At 40.7% G+C, this 21,338-nt stretch overlaps 1 protein-coding gene across 5 annotated transcripts in view; it reads left to right on the top strand.

The window, feature by feature from the left end:
* Nucleotides 1–21,338, top strand: part of SH3RF1 (SH3 domain containing ring finger 1) — a 301,996-nt gene that overhangs the window by 63,259 nt on the left and 217,399 nt on the right. For all 5 annotated transcript variants that reach the window (XM_088448450.1, XM_088448446.1, XM_088448447.1 and 2 more), the window contains exon 2: nt 3,494–3,986. In XM_088448450.1, coding sequence (XP_088304576.1) covers nt 3,564–3,986 — 423 coding nt within the window. In that variant the 5' untranslated portion in view covers nt 3,494–3,563. The remainder of the gene's footprint in view (nt 1–3,493; nt 3,987–21,338) is intronic.

Here is a 21,338-nt window from a genome sequence, read left to right as displayed (position 1 = left end):
ACCATAACCTCTTGTCATCAGATGTGCAAACTGGTCCATACTGTATTCTCCCCCCTCCTTCATTAGCTGGAAGCATTCATTGAACCTTTATAGGACGATGTGGACTGTAGACAGTACAGTGCAGATTCCTCCTATACTGTATCTATCACACTGCTGGGTGCTTTTACACTTGAATAATGGAATGGTCTAATAATTAACTACAGAGGAAAAGAAAAACTTAATTCCACTGAGGATTAAGGCCCTCATTCAGAGCCACTCGCTATTTGCGGTCGTTCGTTCTAAAACAAGGGGTGGCTATTCAAATGAACCGTTCGCTGTTTGCGGTCTGTTCACGCCTCTAGGTCTGAACGAGCGAACAAAACTTGCGTTCGTTTTTTGGAAAAATACGCCCCCTGGCCGCTCGCATCCTACGTCATGTCCGCTATTTATTAGATTAATCGAGTACATCGACCAGGGTATGAACTGCTCGCTATTCTTGTGGTTGGTTTTTGCTACCACAATTTTGCGAGCAGTTCTGGCTATAAAAGAACCCAGTGACGTGGTCAATGACGCTGCTGTTTTAAATATGCACACACATAAAACGCCCGTTTTGACCTTTAAGCACGCCTGCGATCGGATCTCCACTCCCCGTTTTCAAGCACCTTCCCCTGTTACCATCCACATACGCCTCTTTCTGTCACTCAAATTATCAGGCATTCGCTATTTTGCGAGCACATGAATTTCGGCCGCACTGAGTGATTCGCGCATGCGTATAACGATCTGTACGCATGCGCAGTTGGGCAAACATCGCTCGGAGCGAACGAGCAGCCACTTGCGTCCGGCTCTAAATCAGGGCCTAAATCTGTTCTGTTTTATTCATTAATATTCATATTATTTGGAGTTTTAATTACTTGGTGTACATGTGTGTTCATGTAGTAAGTACTTTACAGTGGTTATGCAGCCAAAGTTCTGTTAAATGAGACAGTACAAGATGCCATAAATGGTGATTAATATATGTTTCATAAGGTTATATATCAGCATGGTTATAAGAAAAATAAATATCCACTAATACAACACGTGTTAGTGGATATTTATTCTACCTATAACCATGCTGATATATAACCTTATGAAACCTCCTGATTCTGTGTTAAGAAAAGTAAACCTGAATAAAAGTGAATTAGATTTGCTTTGATGGGTTTATTCTGTATGTATGTAGTGCTGCTATTTACTCTGTGGGTTAGTGCTGTTAAACGGAGTTAACTACACCATGGCGGGTGTGGTATAAAAGGTTGACGCCACATGTTGACTGGTTCTGAATGTCTACAGTAAAAAGGTCGACAAGGACATTAGATCGACCATCTTTCTGCAGACATGTATTTAGGTTGATAGGGTTAAAAGGTCGACATGTTGAAAAGGTCAACATTTAACATGTCGACATTAAAATGTCAATCCATTTATTTTTTATTTATATTAGCCTAAACCTAACTCTTAACCTAATCCTAACCCTAAAATCATGGAGAAAAAAACAAAAACCCATGTGTCCTCATTTTAGTGTCAATATGTTAAATGTCGTTCTTTTGAATGTATCGACCGTGTAACCCTGTTGACCTAAATACATGTCTACAGAATGATGGTCGACCTAATGATCGTGTCAACCTTTTGACTGTCGACATTCAGAAAGGGGTTGATCTTCTGAATGTTGACCTTGTTATTGTCGAACAATCAACCAATATCCCAACATGGCATTATGTTGCCATTTTAGAAATATTGGATGATATTATGCAATGTTGTGCTATTTTGAGTATTATGTGGCAGTTGATACACAAGGTGAAGTTAAGGCCCCCATACATCAGAGATTGATTGCAGCAATCGTGCATTTGCAATCGATTGTGTATAAAAATCTTTCCCTTTTTCAATCGATTGCAGAATTGCCACAATCGATTGAAAAAGGGAAAGATTTTTATACACAATCGATTGCAAATTGCACGATTTCTGCAATCAATTGCTGATGTATGGGGGCCTTTAGCCTTGTTCTGGAGGAAATTGTCCATATTATCTGTCAAAGTGAAATGTTAATCCTTGCTGATGAAAACAGGTCTGTCAGTTTTCTTGTGTAATTCCATTTATTTCTAGGGCATAACACACCAAGCAAGTATTTGTCACTGTTAGAGGACATTATTTTAGGACAGTGACACTTGATTTACCGAGGATTTAAATACAAAAATAATGTTATTCAACTTTGTGACCATCACAAATGTTTCCCACGTTATTGTCTTTATTACATGATGTAGACCCCGGGAAAACACTTACCGTATTTTCCATTAACATACCTTTCACTTACAGAACCTAGGCTGAATTATCCTGCTAATACCAATAGTTATCTGCGCTGTAAGTTGCATACAGCCATACACATTTGGTGCAGAGGCCTGCACTTCCCTTTCCTCTTATATGATAGCGTATGTGTTATATTAGTGCCTGGTTTCACCAAAGTCTCATACTGTCTCTATTTCTGAGTCCCACCATAATATGTAATAAATTCATTGCAGCAAATGTCTGTGCCTGAGACAGCCTTCAGCAATGTGCACCATAAATCTCAGGTAATCTTCATTATTAATGAGTCTATTGAATCACCATGGGATACAGAGATCCTTTTATCTGCTCTGGCTGGAAAGCGGCACCCTGATGTTGTGTGCATTGAGGAAGGATATATTTCGCTTCTGTTTTGTCCAAATCTATTCTAGAAATAAGAATTCCAGGTTCTAAAAAGTTCTCAAAAATGTTTATGATACAGACTTTGCTGTCTGTACAGTATCCAGCATCAGTACAGTATACATACATTGCAGCATTCAGTAATCTGCCACGTGTATCATCATTTACTGCTGTCACAGGGATAGTCTCTGCCAGCCGGCCATTGTGACTTATTGTGCAGAATATCACTGGTCACCACCTAGGCGTCTAGTACCTCTGAGTATGTAAAGCATGGTGCCTTGTTGGGAATGTCTGGCTGACATGCTTTTGTTGATAACTATTACTGATTCATTGCTTTATTATCCTACATATCCTTGTTTGCTTTTTAACCAAGGTTTTCTAAAGTTGTATATGTTCATTGCCCTGGAAACAAAACACAATATTCCATCCAGAGAGCAAAATGCACTGTATCAAATGATAAGTGTAATAATAAATAATGCTTCCTGATCATATATCTAAACACACAGAAGGAAGTTAGAGAAAAAACAATGTATTGCTTTGAACCGAATATGTACAAACCATTAAGCTCAATCATGTTTATAATATAATAAGAGAAAAATAACTGTTTAGATTACATTATAGTTCTAATTCCATTACATAAAAAAGTATATGCCTCCAAACATGTTCTGTATAGCAGATCTGACAACAGAAAGCAGGCCAGCAATTATATCTTGTTATAAGTACTGTTAGACAAGTATATTATTTGTTTAAGATTTATTTCTAACTAAAACATATGTTTGTATTTTTCCTTCCAATCTTATTAAAGGTGACAATTAGAGGCATGGATATAACATAACCAGCCCTGAAGCTCCAAGTCTGACTGTGAATCTTTACAAATGCTTGTCTCCTTGCAAAACAGTGCTGATAAAAGCATGGATGAATCCGCCTTGTTGGACCTTTTAGAATGCCCAGTGTGCCTGGAGAGACTCGATGCCACTGCTAAAGTCTTGCCATGTCAACACACGTTCTGCAAGCGCTGCCTGCTGGGGATTGTAAGTTCCCGGAGTGAACTGCGCTGCCCTGAGTGCAGGACGCTGGTGGAGTGTGGGGTGGATGAACTGCCCAGCAATATTCTACTGGTCAGACTGCTGGATGGAATCAAACAAAGGCCGAGGAAACCTGGTTCAGTGCTGAGCACTGGGAATAGCACAAACGCACTAAGGGCACAAGGCAACGTTACTACTAATTGTGGCACAAGTGATGCACCGAGTACTCAAGGGGGACCTCAAAGAATACAAGCACGGAGCCCTCCTGTAAGGGTGAGTACCTGATGGGATATTTGCTTCCAGCAGCGGAAGGATTATTGATTCATATTGGATACTATAGAAATTAAACCCAGATGTATAATGCATTATGTCGGGTCATGCATTCTTTAACCTTTAAGCCGAGGCTGTATAGACCTAGAAATGAGCTTGCAGAAACGTTTATGGCTCCCTTCTGACAACGATTGCCCTGTAACCCAACTCATTTTCCAATTGTGGTTGCAGAGAGATATTTTGTGTGCTGTTATCCCCAGTGTGCATCAGGCGTTACATTCAGTATTGTATTGTATATTGCACATGTAGATATCAGTTTTAATACATTTTAATGTACTACTGCATAATATTTAAAAATAAACAAAATCAGTCAATTCATCAAAAACAGATAAAATATCAGTAATCTCATGAAACCGTATAAAATGAAGCGATTATTTACGAAGCGCGGGCGGCTTCTCTGCGAGTTACCTTCATACTGTTTAATGAGATTGCTGTTTTATTTTATCTAATTTTGATGATTTTACTGATGTTTTATGTTTAATTATTATGCATTAGGATTAGAGGTCAGTTTTAATTAGGGATGTGCAGGCTCGGATAGGTTCGAGTTTGCACGTGGAGTTCGGATTTTTCCCTCCAAAAAAACGGAACTCAGAACGAGGCAAAACATCATCTTACATGGACGAACATCATCATTCCTGGTCTTTTGTCCAGGAATGATGATGTTCATCCATGTAAGATGACGTTTTGCCTCATTCTGAGTTCCGTTTTTTTGGAGGGAAAAATCCGAACTCCACGTGCAAACTCGAACCTATCCGAGCCTGCACATCCCTAGTTTTAATACATTTTATTGCACTAATTACTATATCTACAGACGCAATCTGTTTTTTTTTTTCCTTTGGAGTTGTTTGGTGGCATACTAGTAGATATCCCAGTATTTATAGCTATTATACAATCTTGTATTCGCGGTGCCTTTCCTACTCATGCTGGTATTATGGGGGAATCCTGACACATGTCCCTTTGGGATGTTGCTGCAGGACTTAGTTAAATCCACCCACCTTTGACACTGCTAATCTTGCTGCAGATTTGTTTGAATATGTAAGGATTTTCTGCTACAATGATTTGTCAAGATAGAGGAACTTTTTGCGAGTGTGATGCCAAACATCTGTCTGGTGATTGTATGAAGTGGAGATTGCTTATTGTGAGCAGCTGTCTAGGAAGACTATGCTAAGCCTGGGTGTGTTTCCCTGTGTTCTTCAAAATGTTGCCTTTTTATTGCAGCATATTTTGTAAGACCATTCATTTTTACAACCATGAGCTCATTTTTGTATCAACAAATTGATTTGTACAAGTATTTTATATTGCAAGTTTGTGATTTAAAGGGGATGTGGAATAACTGCCATCTATATAGCCGGAAGTATACACATCATTCAATGTTTACAAAGACATAAATACTGTGGCTTTTGGTGATTTCCTGTTTTGTCAGAAAATTGATGATTACCAACAATGATGTGGTAGGAAGCTATGAAGTCACCCATTTCCCGGTCCCATTGATTTCTTGTTACCTTGTGTGATTTATATGAGGGAATCCTGCTAAACAAGAGTATTTAAAATGCAATATAATAGTATTATGGGCATGTGCAGTGGTCAGGTCTTGTGGTTTAGTGTTGTGTATTATATGTGTGTATAGAGCACATACGATTACATAGATTCCATTGCACAAGAGCAAGCTGTCTCTGGAATTTGGTTTCACACTTTAAGTATATATTTGTAGAAATATTTGTACTATAATACACAGGAGAGCAGTGATTTCACAATCTGCATTTGTGGTTTCCCACAAGCATGTCAGTCCATTAAAGATCACAACTTTGGGACACTATATACAGTCTTCCTCCAACCATATTTTACACAGATTTGTTAAAACACTGATTAAAGTTATCTCATTTGCCCAACACGTTTGACATGTGGACTGTAGGGGGTTAAAGTCCGGACGATGTCTAGAAATGATTACCATACCTGCTGAGGAATTGCTGTGAAAACATTTTTGCATGAGAGAAGAAGTTTTACTGTCGGTAAAAGCAATTCATTTAGTTTGCCATTTCTGTTCAACCACCCCCAAAAGGGGTTCTTTATGGGCCTCATTCAGAGTTGTACACTAGGAGAAAATGCACAGCAACAATACTAAAATCGGCTAATGCTTGGAAGTATGATACATAATACCATGCTGGTATTACAGTGTATTTAATTTGTTAGTAAACAAATATATATATTGCATTCTTATAAATATTGGATCAGCCAACAAACTAACTGGCTCCTCTGTGTGATGGTGATGGGTACATTTTTAAGGCTGGCTACACATTAAACGATATGTGTACCCAGCAATGCGACGGGCAACTGGACAGGTGACGGGCCGACATATCGGGTGGCCGGTACACATTAGACGATCCGGTGCCCGACTCCCTTATATGTAGGCATTAGGCAAATTTTTACAATATATCAGACCGATCCGTCGGATGGGCCACAATATTGTGTAAGGTGTACCCAGGTTAAGGTTTCGATGTTAAAATGTGACAATGGGCTCTATCCAATTCAACGCAAATTGAATAGCGCCAGGAATGAGCTCCCGCAGCTATTCAATTCAGCGCGCTGCTAAGCCCGACTAAGGATTTCTTCTCGCATCCCTCCTGGGGTGAGAGCAGAAATCCAACAAAAGTACAGGCGCAATGCTGTTTTCTGCCCCCAGCGTGGCGGTAACAGCATCGCGCTGGGAAGTTTAGTTGAAATTATGCCCATTCTCGAGACTGAACGCCCTGTTTAAGGCGTGAGGGGCGGGAGAATGGGCATTCCCTGACCTAACAGTGAGCAGAATTGAATAGCTCCAGGAACTCATTGCTGGCGCTATTCAATTCACGTTGAATTGAATCGAGCCCAATAAATTTACAGCTGAAGGAAAATATCTCCCTTCTGTGTAGGAGTATATATATATATATTATAGCCATGGCCATGAGAATGACACAAGTATTGGTTTTCACAAAGTCTGCTGCTTCAGGGGCCTATTCATTATAACTATAAATTCTCTGGAGGTATTTAGGTTTAGAACTCGCATGGAGTGCTACCTAATTACCGGAGGAATTTATCATTCCTCCTCTCCATAACTATCTATTTCGAAAAGCTGTCTTTTTTGCGATGACAGCTTTTCGGGATATAGATACTTTTCCCTGCCTATACATACTTTATCGCAGCTGTAATCAGTGCTGCGCATGTGCTGTTACGTTCACAAAAGCATCGCATGCACAGCACAGATTACACCTGCGATAATTCTGTGTCCACCTCCACTCTTCTCCCCTTCACTTACATGACCGGCTGTAGCCGCGGATCCCGACCTCCCGCCCGACTTCGGTTTGCAGCAGACTGCACGGACAGGCAGAGGGGGGCTGAAGATTTTTTTTATTTTGTATAAACTTTATTTTATAAACAGGGGAAGGGACCAGAGCAACGAAGGGAGCCGGCGGAGGACCTGCCCAGCTGAAAGCAGGTAAGTGTAACCCGCTGTACGCCACCTCAGAGTGGCAGATAGTAACACCATCAAATTCCGAAAATACATAATTTTTGGAATTTGATGAATAGCCTAATATCCATATTGAAATGAATGCAGAAGGACTTAACCAGGAGATATCAGTGATATATCCTGTTAAGTGTCTTCATGAATACTAAAATAACGGTAATTAAGGAAAATTTCCTTTAAAACCATTATTTTAGATGGTTTCTAAAAACACTGTGTCTAAAAAGTAACCTTTGTCAGATGTTACTATGGTATGCGGAAGTAAAATTACAAGCATTTCATAAGTGTCACAGGCTTTTATTGACAATTACATTAAGTTTATGCAAAGAGTGAATATTTGCAGTGTTGACCTTTCTTTTTCAAGGACTCTGCAATTCGCCCTGGCATGCTGTCACTCAACTTCTGGGCCACATACTGACTGATGGCCGCCCATTCTTGCCTAATCAATGCTTGGAGTTTGTCAGAATTTGTGGGTTTATTGACTTTTTGCATAAACTTAATGTAATTGTCAATAAAAGCTTTTGACACAAATGAAATGCTTGTAATGTTACGTCAGTATACCATAGTAACATCTAACAAAAAGGTCTAAAGACACTGAAGCAGCAAACTTGTGAAAACCAAAACTTGTGTCATTCTCAAAACTTTTGGCCATTGCTGTATGCATGTATGTGATGTTCAGATTTGGGTGACCATACCTTGGAAACACAGCAAATACAGGCAATTCATGCAGTCAAAATATGAAGACAATTGTAAATTGTAAAAGGTCATAGGCAATTTATTAGGTGCAAATAAGTTATAAATGTAATTTATAGCATCTGTCTGCAAAAAAGACTACATCTTGAAGAAGTCAGCTAAGCTAGACAGTGAAGGTATTCACTGGGGACTGGTTCTGGTTAGCAGAACGTGGTGCAGACAGTAAATAAGTATACCCAAAATAAGTTGTCTGGGAATAGTTTACCAGCAATTAGTTAGTTGATGTTTTCAACAAGGCTTTATTTTTGATCTCCTGGCTAGCAAACTACCACCATCTTGTATTTTATTAGCTGAGGTTTAGTCTTCGTCCACTTCGATATTTCCACAGCATTTGCCATTGCCCAGAGATCCTGTTCCCACATGTTTTGTAGTAAAGTGATAACATCTGAAAGTGTTTTTCAGATCGTAGGCAATAAGTCATGTTCTGTCTTGCGAAATTCACAATAGTGACCATGTGACTCCCTCACTGAGCGATCAGAGGTTTTCTTGGAACAGATTTCTATTGTATTGAAATTATCAGTCACTTAGAAGTTGCTATTGTTTGCATGGATGTGATCTTAAATGTAAATGAGGCTGCAGAAAAGAAGTCTCAACCAAACTTTACACTGCTGTGATAGAAGGTACCACTGTGCGAGGAGAAGGTACTGTACCACTGTGTGAGGAGAAGGTACTGTACCGCTGTGCGAGGACAAGGTAATATACCACTGTGCGAGGAGAAGGTACCGTACCACTGTGCGAGGAGAAGTTACCGTACCACTGTGCGAGGAGAAGGTACCGTACCACTGTGCGAGGACAAGGTAATATACCACTGTGCGAGGAGAAGGTACCGTACCACTGTGCGAGGAGAAGGTACCGTACCACTGTGCGAGGAGAAGGTACCGTACCACTGTGCGAGGAGAAGGTACTGTACCACTGTGCGAGGACAAGGTAATATACCACTGTGCGAGGAGAAGGTACTGTACCACTGTGCGAGGACAAGGTAATATACCACTGTGCGAGGAGAAGGTACCGTACCACTGTGCGAGGAGAAGGTACCGTACCACTGTGCGAGGAGAAGGTACCATACCACTGTGCGAGGAGAAGGTACTGTACCACTGTGCGAGGACAAGGTAATATACCACTGTGCGAGGAGAAGTTACCGTACCACTGTGCGAGGACAAGGTAATATACCACTGTGCGAGGAGAAGGTACCGTACCACTGTGCGAGGAGAAGGTACCGTACCACTGTGCGAGGAGAAGGTACCATACCACTGTGCGAGGGGAAGGTACTGTACCACTGTGCGAGGACAAGGTAATATACCACTGTGCGAGAAGGTACCGTACCACTGTGCGAGGAGAAGGTACCGTACCACTGTGCGAGGAGAAGGTACCGTACCACTGTGCGAGGAGAAGGTACTGTACCACTGTGCGAGGAAAGGTAATATACCACTGTGCGAGGAGAAGGTACCGTACCACTGTGCGAGGAGAAGGTACCGTACCACTGTGCGAGGAGAAGGTACCGTACCACTGTGCGAGGAGAAGGTACTGTACCACTGTGCGAGGACAAGGTAATATACCACTGTGCGAGGAGAAGGTAATGTACCACTGTGCGAGGACAAGGTAATATACCACTGTGCGAGGAGAAGGTACTGTACCACTGTGCGAGGACAAGGTAATATACCACTGTGCGAGGAGAAGGTACCGTACCACTGTGCGAGGAGAAGGTACCGTACCACTGTGCGAGGAGAAGGTACCGTACCACTGTGCGAGGCAGAAGGTACCGTACCACTGTGCGAGGAGAAAGTTTGTTTCTCTAGAAACTCCAAATCCATCAATTCTCTACCTGTATGGTATTAGGGAAATATTTTCCCTCTAAAGGCAAATTGTAATATCATGTTTGGGTGTTTTTCCTGGTTCTAGATAAACATAGGTTTTTGGGTCAAAAGTTTGGACTTGACGGATATAAGTCTCTTTTTTTTGTTTTATTTCCAGACCTAATTGTTTACATGTATAGTAAAGAAAATTCTGAACCTTATTTTGTCCCTCAATATCAATGAAAACACTGGGATATTGTTTTTTTTTTTACAAAAATAGTGATATATTTAAATAAAACATGCTGTTAGTAGCTGCTGCAGGAATACAGTATCAGTCACATATGAAAATTGTAGAACACATCACTCACATTTAATATGAGTTCATTGCTGTGGTGCATAATATTCAATCTGCTTTCAGGAAAACGCTAAGGTGGACTGGAGCACAAACCTCATGAATGTGATGTTCCACCACTGTCTACATACCTACCATAGAACTACAAGTTCCAGCATGCCGTGCAAGTGCTTGCCTGGAGCTGCAATTTCATTATAGCTGCTGGGACAATTGGCTCTGTGTTGAAATAATGGTGTTCATTGTATTACTGTTATAAGCTGAAATAGAATGATTGCCAGACAGTGTGGTTGATCTATCTTCCCCTTCATAGACCATCATAATTTCCTTATACACACCGCTGCGGTAACTAGCATCCTCATTCATGTTTCAGATCAATAAAACACATCAAGGCACAATGAATGGATTGCTTTAATGATGAGACCTACTTTGACCCATTCTGCCATCAACGCTGAAACACTTTTCTTCTAAAACCATCTCAATGGAGGCTTTGCGCGTTCTGAGGAACGTATACACAGTTTTTCATGACCTTCTTATATTTAAACCTATAATTCTTACACCTTGATGCTAAAAGTTGTCCTTAGAGCATTCCCAAAATGTGTTTTATTTCCAGGCAAACTGTGAATGCATTCTGCTCTTTGCACACTGCACCGCAACAAATATGTTTTTGTGAGATTGCCATGAGCTTTCCAGTCTTGTCACAGAACCTAGCATTAAATAAATTAATATTTGTTAATTTTAGTGTGTGAATGTGTGTGTGTGTGTGTGTGTGTGTGTGTATATTTGTAATTTTACTAATTGTATGACATATATCATGTATCCAGTGCACAGTAGATCTATTGCTCTTTACACAGTTCTACTAAACTTCCTAACGGCGGATGTCACACTACGTTTTTACACCAGGAGAGAACAGGAAAATATGTATCTACAATAAAGACACAGAGATATATTGATGGGGAAAGGGTCAGCTTTATTTATTTATTTATTGAAAGGAGGGAAAAGGTATGGTGGCGATGGCAGAACAACCCTACATACAGTATTGCTCTCTTGCCCAAGTGAGCCAATAAAAGGTGTAGATGGGGGCCAACTGCCAGCCCTTCACTAACAGCTCAAGGGTGCCTTTGAGTCGGGCATGGGTGCCCAGATGGAGAAACAATTGAGTTGCTCCTTTGGGCGCCCAAAAAAATCAATTGAATAGCCCCCTTAAAAAAGGCCCACGGGGAGTAGGTAGAATGAGCCTAATCCCGTCTATTGGCAGGGAGAGCACCATAAAGATTTACAATGAGACAGCCACTGTGACCTCTCTTTCCCACAAAGCAGTAATGCCAACAACCACAATAAATGGGTGGGAGGGTGGGAACTTCCAAAGAGGCAAGAGACCACCCAGCCAGGAAATCACTATTATAAACCAGGAACTCAGCCCCAAAACACCATACCTCAACGGTAGTGTCTAGATTCCCTTCGCGGAGAGGACCCTGACGTCATCAGCTACTGTCCTACGTCATTCCCTACCACCCACGAGGACATAGAGGGGGAATATAACCTTGTGGCGAGCGAAGCGAGCCTGCGAGGGGACAAGTTTCTTCTTTAGGTGGACTTTATGGGCATGGAACCACACTTCCGCCCTCACTGCATGTCACTTCCAGGTCCCTAGCGCCAAGGGGAAATCAGCTCAACCATCCCTCAACTTTAATAGGACTACACAAATCAGACCACAAAAAGGAGACACCTCTTACATTTATTACCCTCATTTCTGAGTGCATTCTGGCACAGCCTAGTAGTAGTAGCATATAAAATGCCTTCTGTCTTCCTAATGATGACATTTATTATTAAGTCATATAGGGGTCAGTTTAGTAAACTTAGAAATTGCATTTCTCCAGCATATGAGCTGGAGAATGTGATATTGAAGTTATCACCCTATATAAGTGAAGTAAAATGCCTGGTTAAATCACTGATTTGTCAGACTTTTCACTTCCCACTGAACAACCTGAAGCCCCTATAGGATGTTATGGGGGATACCGCCAGCCAATATATATATAAAGCAGAGAAGAGATGTTTATCACTCTTTTTTTCAATCAAACATAACACTGTCTCTTGATGGCGTTATGCATACTTCATCTTACCTTCATGCTGCCGGCTGGCTTGGGATGCAGGGATTCATCTCCTCCTCCTCCCTCTAGTTCCCATGATGCTTTGCTTCATAGGCTCAGCTGAAAAATCAAATTCAAAGACCTACCTTAATTGAGGATCCTTGGCAGCATCAGATCAGCACGGTCCCCTCTTCTCTCTTCTCGGCATCTGACGTCAGTCTCTCTTATTCACAGTGTACACGAGAGAACGGTGCATGCGCACTGACCGCCATACACATTTCTCCTCCACAGTAGAGTGTTCGCCAGGACAGCTCATTTATGCTTCAGCAGTCCTGGCGCCAGGTTTTAAATAAATATGGTGGAACACCTATAGCGAAAAGCAACAATTTTTATATAATATAATTTAATTTACTTGAATTTATTACTAAATAGACCCCATAAACGTTACAATTGCTTATGTATTAGAGATTGATTCAATCATGTGTAGTTAATAGGCCCCTCCCACTTATATACAATTACTGATTTTAAACTGTTCTCCGTCAGAATGCATATCAGACATTGAACATAACATTAGCTATTTGTAACAAATGTGTTATTGGTATTCTCCTTCTTTCCTGGAAGTGTATCTTAAATAATAATTTGAGAGAGTGCAAGACTTGAGCAAAAAACTATAGCTCTTACTGTTGTAGCTCTGAGATAAGTCCGAGATCTAATGGCTTTAAATAGTTGTCGTTGAGTTTCTGACAACACCAGCACTGACAGCATTTAAAAAACTTAGTATGAAAGTTACTGCAGCAGTTTAAGAGAGGAGGGAACCCATGTGCAGGCTCCATGCGGCTCCCCCTCACTTACTAGCCCATTAGCAGAGGAGACTCTGGCACTGTGCTAGAGTGTACTGCGCATGTGCAGGTCTCCAAGAACATAGCTCATACCTCCCAACTGTCCCGCATTCAGCAGAACAGTCACGTTTTTCTGGGACTGTCCTGCTGTACCACCTGCAGGCCTCAGTGTCTCGCGGTGGGGGGGAAGTTGGGGGAAGCATACACCGCTGCACTGCATAGCATAGCAGCAGGTATGCACAGCGAGAATAGATGCCATGCGCATGAGCACAGCATCTATTCACTGTACGGGGGGAAGCCCGGGGGCAGCCCAGCATCTCCGAGATGTTGGGCATGCCCCATTAGTGATGTAAACGGGCATGCCCCATTAGTGATGTAAACGGGGGCATGTCATCAGGCCACGCCCCCTGAATGATCAGGCCACGCCCCCTTTCCAGACGCGCACGCCTTATGCGTGCGGAGGTCTCGAGTCTGGATCTCAAAATGTTGGGAGATATGATAGCTTCATTTTCCCAATTATGTCTGCAGCGCCCGCTCCATACTCCATATACTCTATGAGCAAAGGATGTGCTTTGTGAATTCCCCAGGACCCAGGGGCTCATGTACCTAGTCAATATGCCGGCGGACGGAATCCCGGCCATTGATATACCGACGCCGGAATCCTGCCGCCCGGCAAAATGTCAATGCCACTATCCAGAAGGGGGTCAGGATACCAGTGTCGACATCTCAACCGTCGGAAGCGCGATTGAAGGATCTGGGTAAGTATGAGACTTCGCCTGGGGATGGGGGGTTATGATTAGGGACCCCCGGGGGGGAAATTAGGGTTAGGCACCCCCCCCTCCCTCCCAGGAGCTTTAGGGTACGGGTAGGTGGGGTTAGGTTTAGGCACCACTGGTGGGAGGTTTGGGTTAGGCACCCCCCAGGGAGGTTAGGGTTAGGCGCCACTAAGGGAGGGTTAGGGTGAGAGAGGGGAGGAATAGGGTACTTACTTGCCCCTGTCGGGATTTTCTTTAATCGACCTTCCGGCATCGGGATTTTAACTGGTGGCTAATGAGCCGCCGGTATTTCATACCCAACCCACCTAGCACAATACAAGTAAAAAAATCTGTCTGATGATATAAAGTCATGACTGAAGAACAGAAGAATGCTAGAAAGATAAAGCAGGATATTTAGTAAGACTTGCACATGGGCACATAAAAGCTAATATTTCTACAGGTGGAAAACACCTTTTATGTTATTACACTTAAAAGAATAGCAGTCAACTGGCACAAAAGTTAAATTGTTTTCTGCCTGCGATAATATCTGCGGAGGATCTTGCACCTGGATGTTCTGACATTTCATGGCGTCTCTTAAACATTGATGTACTTTTATAATAAAAGACAAAGATGTACCAGATTGTGATGATAATTGTAATCTATTTCAATGTCTCGATAAAGACAGAAGTTAGTCCCTTATGGGAACTTTGTCAGAACTACCTTGACAATAATGGCTCAGATACTTTGTCTTCAGTTCTTTTGGGAAATAAAAATTCATGACATTTTCCTATGCAGTCTGCTGTTCACATGCATTTATTACACTTCTAGTTTATTGCTGGCTGACATTCAAGTATTCCTCTACCCATCTACTTATTATTCCAATTTCTTGCTGTATTTCATTAGGAAACCTCAAATATTTATAAGGTGACATTTGGCACATTATACATAGCTTTTTGCCAATATTATGTGACACCAGTTTATTCTATTGTTTGAGTGCCCTCTGTTTATCAGGCCTTCATAGATCTACCTAAATGTCTTTACATATCCCTTGGCGTTCTTGGTCTCGTTAACTTTACTAAAGTCCTTGAAAACAATGGAGGTCTGCACAGTGACACTAGTAGATCTGTTGTATGGTGGATGACATTTGATAGCATGCACTAGATACATTACAGCTATAATCTGATTGGTTGCTATAGGTAACACTCCCACTTGTCTTCTTTAGAAGGTTTAATTTACTATTAAATATATTATTTCTTCAATATTATAATAAAATCAAATAAAAGGAGAAAACAAAACCAATGGGGAGTATTCAAAACTATATTGGTGATTTAATAAGTAATATTTTCTGAATTACCTTTACATCTGCCTTTGCCAGATGGATGCTGCCATGATAAACTTAAAAAGTGGTATAAAAAGTGTCATTCACCTCAGTCCCTGACCCAGTGGAGCAAACAATCGATATGCCCAACCACCTATCGCTTTAACCACTGTAATGCAGCAATGCCACATCTAGTAGGCAGCCTACTGCTAAAAGGTAAAGCACACCTCCCAAACGTCCCAATTTCAGAGCTATCCCGCAGGCCGCAGTATCACGTGGGCTGGCGGGGCAGAAGCTGGGGAGACACTCTGTCACTGCTGCTCTGCATAGCAGACGCTCGTCATCCGCACTGTGCAGGCAGAAGTTATGACTAGATTGATGACATGATGTGAGGTCATGCCCCCAATGTGTGCGCAACAGGGGGTGTGACCTCACACATCATGATGCCCATATTTGTTGAGAGGTATGGTTAAAAGGTCAGATTAATACAGATTGCCCCAACCCCAGGGCCGAAACTAGAATTTCTGTCACCCGCGGCAAGGCAGTAATTTGGAGGCCCCCCCTATGTTTTGATATTTATAATAACTTTACCTGCCCATTAATAAAATAAATAATTAATTAATAAAAACTCTCACACCTCACAGCCCCTCTCTGCACAGCCCCTCACACAACAGACACTCACTGCGCAGCCTTCCTAAGCACAGCACCCTCACTGCACAACCCACTCACCAAACAGCCCTTCTCCTTTCCCCACCATCAACAGCAAACTTACCTGCCGGGAGCGCCATCATTAGTGTGGACTGGAGCTCTAATAATAACGGGTGGGCCGGCACTTGCTTCCTGCCCCAATGCTACGGCAGTCCTAACGGCTCCTCGGTGCAGAGCAAAGTGTGGAATTGACTGGGAGCGTCGTCATGACGTCTCTCCCAGTCCCAAGAGACACTACAGGAGATTGGGGAGGGTGCGGACCAGAAGGGGCAGTCAGCAGCAAGCTGCCCGCTGCAATGTCTAATGGGAGAAGGAGCCGGACGTACCTCTATTGATAATTGTAGTGTCAGATCGAACATCAGCGCCCCCTAAATCTGGCGCCCAGGGTTCTACATGAATAGACGCCATTACTGTATAATAGATTAGGAAATCTTGCTTTATAAGAATATGGCTGTTTTCTGCAACATTACATAGCTATGTGACTCCTATTCCCAGCAACACGTCAGTGCCAAACAAAACCAAACTTGAAATCCCCCCTAGTTGCGGCTCAGCTCCCTAGCAAAGTTGATGGTGATTAGTAGTATTAAAGACATGAGAGTCAAGCTTAATCTTGTTAATATGTAATGTTGTGATGCGTTTGTTAGAACTTCATTCAGCTGAATGTTCTGTGGAAGATCTAAAAAACCACATTCTTTGTATGCAAATTTCTTACATTGATGCGTGTGCAGTTCAAATTGGTACACACAGACATTGGAAACTAAAATTAGTATATTAGTCACTGACAATCTAGTAGTGTAATTGCCGAGAAACATAGAAACCTAGAATTTGACGGCAGATAAGAACCACTTGGCCCATCTAGTCTGCCCCATCTGGTCTGCCTAAATATATGTTTTTTCCTGGAGGGAGTTTTTTACAACTATGAAAATGTTTTAATCTGTGCAATGGATAATAAAACCCTTAGTGGGAGATTCAATTAGCCACAGTAATTTACTGTGGCTAATTGATCGTCCGGGGCTATTTAGTTATCCCCATTTAACAGGGATTTCTTTTCGGGTCTCGAGACCCGAAAAGAAATCCCAGATAAATGTGCTAACGGGGGATAGCAGCCACTTAACACTGGAATCCGTGAACTTTTCACAGTTTCCAGGTGTTAACGCCAGATAATCTGAGTTAACGTACGTTAACCTGTTCATTTAACAGACGCTAACACAGGTATGGGGAGAAAAAGGAGTCTAATTGAATAGTCTCGGACTATAAAGCCCGAGGCTACCTCCCTTTTTCTCCCCCGATAATTTATCAGGGCTAATTGAATCTTCCCCAGTTTAGCAATAGCTGACTCTTTTAAAAAAAAATTTTGTTTGCTAGTTTCTTACAGGTAGAACATTTCTGGTTCCACTGGTGCATTATACTTCAATATTCATCCTGTCACCCTGTTAAACATGTTTTTTTGCTAATAAAAATCCCAGAGGTTATGTGTTTAGTTTGGTTATAAACATTTACAATCGTGATTTTGCCATTTATTATGTGTAATTAAGAGCGCACAGAATCATTCACGGCAATATTAACTGAACTTTGTGACCCGGTCTGTTCAAAATCAGGACAATTGTTTTGGAACAGATTTTGTTTATTGCATTGTATTTTGTGCAGTGTATACATATATTCATAATAAGAAAAGAAGCCTATTGGGATAAAAAGGCGCTTAGGAAATAACAAAAAAAGATAGAGTAATACTTTCCTTCTATGTATAACTCCTGAGTCCCAATTCCATACAATGGATCAATGTCTCATGGTCACATAAAAGGAGGGAGAAAAACATCCAATAGTGTAATACTGTTTATAATTTAATATGCGTAAACAATATACATATAGAAATTAATGTAGTGGTCTATAATTATGGGGAAGGTCCCCTATACATTCCACTCACAAGTATGAAATGTTATCAGGCATATCAATGATATTATATCCGTGGTACGAAAGACGGGGTTGCCCCCCACACAGGAAACTTACAAATCCTCGTTGGTAATATAGACACATATGATATTAATGGGTCCCCAAACAAACGATTCCTCCTCAAGGCACGTGTCAGACAGCGGTGTTTATTGATGATAAAACAGGTCCAATAATAAAAAACATTTAAAACATCCAAAAATAAAGTAAAATAGGCATGTGATTCATATCCACAGGAAAAAGATGGAAACAGGTTCCCAATATCAAAGGCTAGATGAAAAACGGGATCCCTTTAAGCCTTGAAAAGGTCCTGTATATAACTTGTGGGTATGTGGAAAAACAAGCCAGAGGTCCTCACCAACGCGTTTCGATCCTATCAAGGATCTTTTTCAAGGTGTAGAGGACCACTGGGACAATACAGCATTAAATACCCTAACCAATAAAACAATTAAAACAATTATCCAATCATCGTCAGGGCTTCCCCCCAACACTGAATAAGTCATAATATATAATACAAGTCTCTCAGTTCTCAGAGGTGTATTCAGAGTGAATCTATTCAGCTCACTGTTGTTACTTCCGGTTCTCGTCATACCGGAACTGACGCATCCATCCATAACTTCCTCCTTCCGGTCTGGTGTACATTGCGTCGCGCTAAAGATGACTCCTCCTCACATTTGTTCTGAGATCATCTGGATGTCCGCTTTAATGTAGGGCGGTGGCCATTTTGTTAGAGTCCAGTTCCTAGTAATAGAAAAAACAGCGGCCATCTATCTGTTTATAGAATTCAATTTTGATCCAGGTAATCTTAATAATAAAAATTCACAAATTAGAATCCACACTAAGTGATAAATACAATAATACAAAAATAATAAAAAAGACATAAAAAACAGTCATATGAACCATTTCACTTCAAAATCGCTATTAATCCCACCTGGTGCAAGAGTCCCAAATTGATGTATAAGTTTCATCTCAGTTTTAGCGATCAATTTTGAAACATCGCTACATCGTTGGTTCCCCTTTACCAATTTCATACCAAAAAATGTTTTAATATGTTTAATATCACAGGTATGTTCTTTCTTAAAGTGGGATGATAATGAGTGGGTATCTAAGCCTTTCTTTATATTTCGAATATGTTCACCTATTCTTATCTTCAAGGGTCTTGTCGTTCTCCCAATATAAAATTTATTACATGAACACTCTATTGCATATATGACATTATTCATATTGCAAGTTATGAATTCTTTAATCTCATGTATCTTCCCATTGATTTTTATTGTCTCATACTTCTTGGTTGTAGTACCCTTAATATTCTTACACCCTATGCAAGTCCCACATCTAAAGAAACCGGTTGATAATATTTGTCCATGTTTCTTAGTAGTTCCCAAATGGGCACTATGTACCAAATGATCCTTAAGATTAGGTGCTTTTCTATAGATACATGAGGGTTTATTCGGAATCAAATGTCCTAAGACCGGATCTCTCAACAACAGTGACCAGTGTTTCCTTAAAATATGCTCTAATTCCTTGTGCTGAGAGTTGAAATTAGTCTAACTGGTACATAGTGCCCATTTGGGAACTACTAAGAAACATGGACAAATATTATCAACCGGTTTCTTTAGATGTGGGACTTGCATAGGGTGTAAGAATATTAAGGGTACTACAACCAAGAAGTATGAGACAATAAAAATCAATGGGAAGATACATGAGATTAAAGAATTCATAACTTGCAATATGAATAATGTCATATATGCAATAGAGTGTTCATGTAATAAATTTTATATTGGGAGAACGACAAGACCCTTGAAGATAAGAATAGGTGAACATATTCGAAATATAAAGAAAGGCTTAGATACCCACTCATTATCATCCCACTTTAAGAAAGAACATACCTGTGATATTAAACATATTAAAACATTTTTTGGTATGAAATTGGTAAAGGGGAACCAACGATGTAGCGATGTTTCAAAATTGATCGCTAAAACTGAGATGAAACTTATACATCAATTTGGGACTCTTGCACCAGGTGGGATTAATAGCGATTTTGAAGTGAAATGGTTCATATGACTGTTTTTTATGTCTTTTTTATTATTTTTGTATTATTGTATTTATCACTTAGTGTGGATTCTAATTTATGAATTTTTATTATTAAGATTACCTGGATCAAAATTGAATTCTATAAACAGATAGATGGCCGCTGTTTTTTCTATTACTATGAACTGGACTCTAACAAAATGGCCACCGCCCTACATTAAAGCGGACATCCAGATGATCTCAGAACAAGTGTGAGGAGGAGTCATCTTTAGCGCGACGCAATGTACACCAGACCGGAAGGAGGAAGTTATGGATGGATGCGTCATTTCCGGTATGACGAGAACCGGAAGTAACAACAGTGAGCTGAATAGATTCACTCTGAATACACCTCTGAGAACTGAGAGACTTGTATTATATATTATGACTTATTCAGTGTTGGGGGGAAGCCCTGACGATGATTGGATAATTGTTTTAATTGTTTTATTGGTTAGGGCATTTAATGCTGTATTGTCCCAGTGGTCCTCTACACCTTGAAAAAGATCCTTGATAGGATCGAAACGCGTTGGTGAGGACCTCTGGCTTGTTTTTCCACATACCCACAAGGTATATACAGGACCTTTTCAAGGCTTAAAGGGATCCCGTTTTTCATCTAGCCTTTGATATTGGGAACCTGTTTCCATCTTTTTCCTGTGGATATGAATCACATGCCTATTTTACTTTATTTTTGGATGTTTTAAATGTTTTTTATTATTGGACCTGTTTTATCATCAATAAACACCGCTGTCTGACACGTGCCTTGAGGAGGAATCGTTTGTTTGGGGACCCATTAATATCATATGTGTCTATATTACCAACGAGGATTTGTAAGTTTCCTGTGTGGGGGGCAACCCCGTCTTTCGTACCACGGATATAATATCATTGATATGCCTGATAACATTTCATACTTGTGAGTGGAATGTATAGGGGACCTTCCCCATAATTATAGACCACTACATTAATTTCTATATGTATATTGTTTACGCATGTTAAATTATAAACAGTATTACACTATTGGATGTTTTTCTCCCTCCTTTTATGTGACCATGAGACATTGATCCATTGTATGGAATTGGGACTCAGGAGTTATACATAGAAGGAAAGTATTACTCTATCTTTTTTTGTTATTTCCTAAGCGCCTTTTTATCCCAATATGCTTCTTTTCTTATTATCTTAT

The sequence above is a fragment of the Taudactylus pleione genome, unplaced genomic scaffold (genome assembly GCF_031769625.1).
Source record: "Taudactylus pleione unplaced genomic scaffold, aTauple2 ptg000021l, whole genome shotgun sequence".
NCBI classification, from domain to species: Eukaryota; Metazoa; Chordata; class Amphibia; order Anura; family Myobatrachidae; genus Taudactylus; species Taudactylus pleione.
The sequence above is the reverse complement of the archived record's forward strand: the minus strand, read 5'-3'. Positions and strand labels throughout refer to the sequence as shown.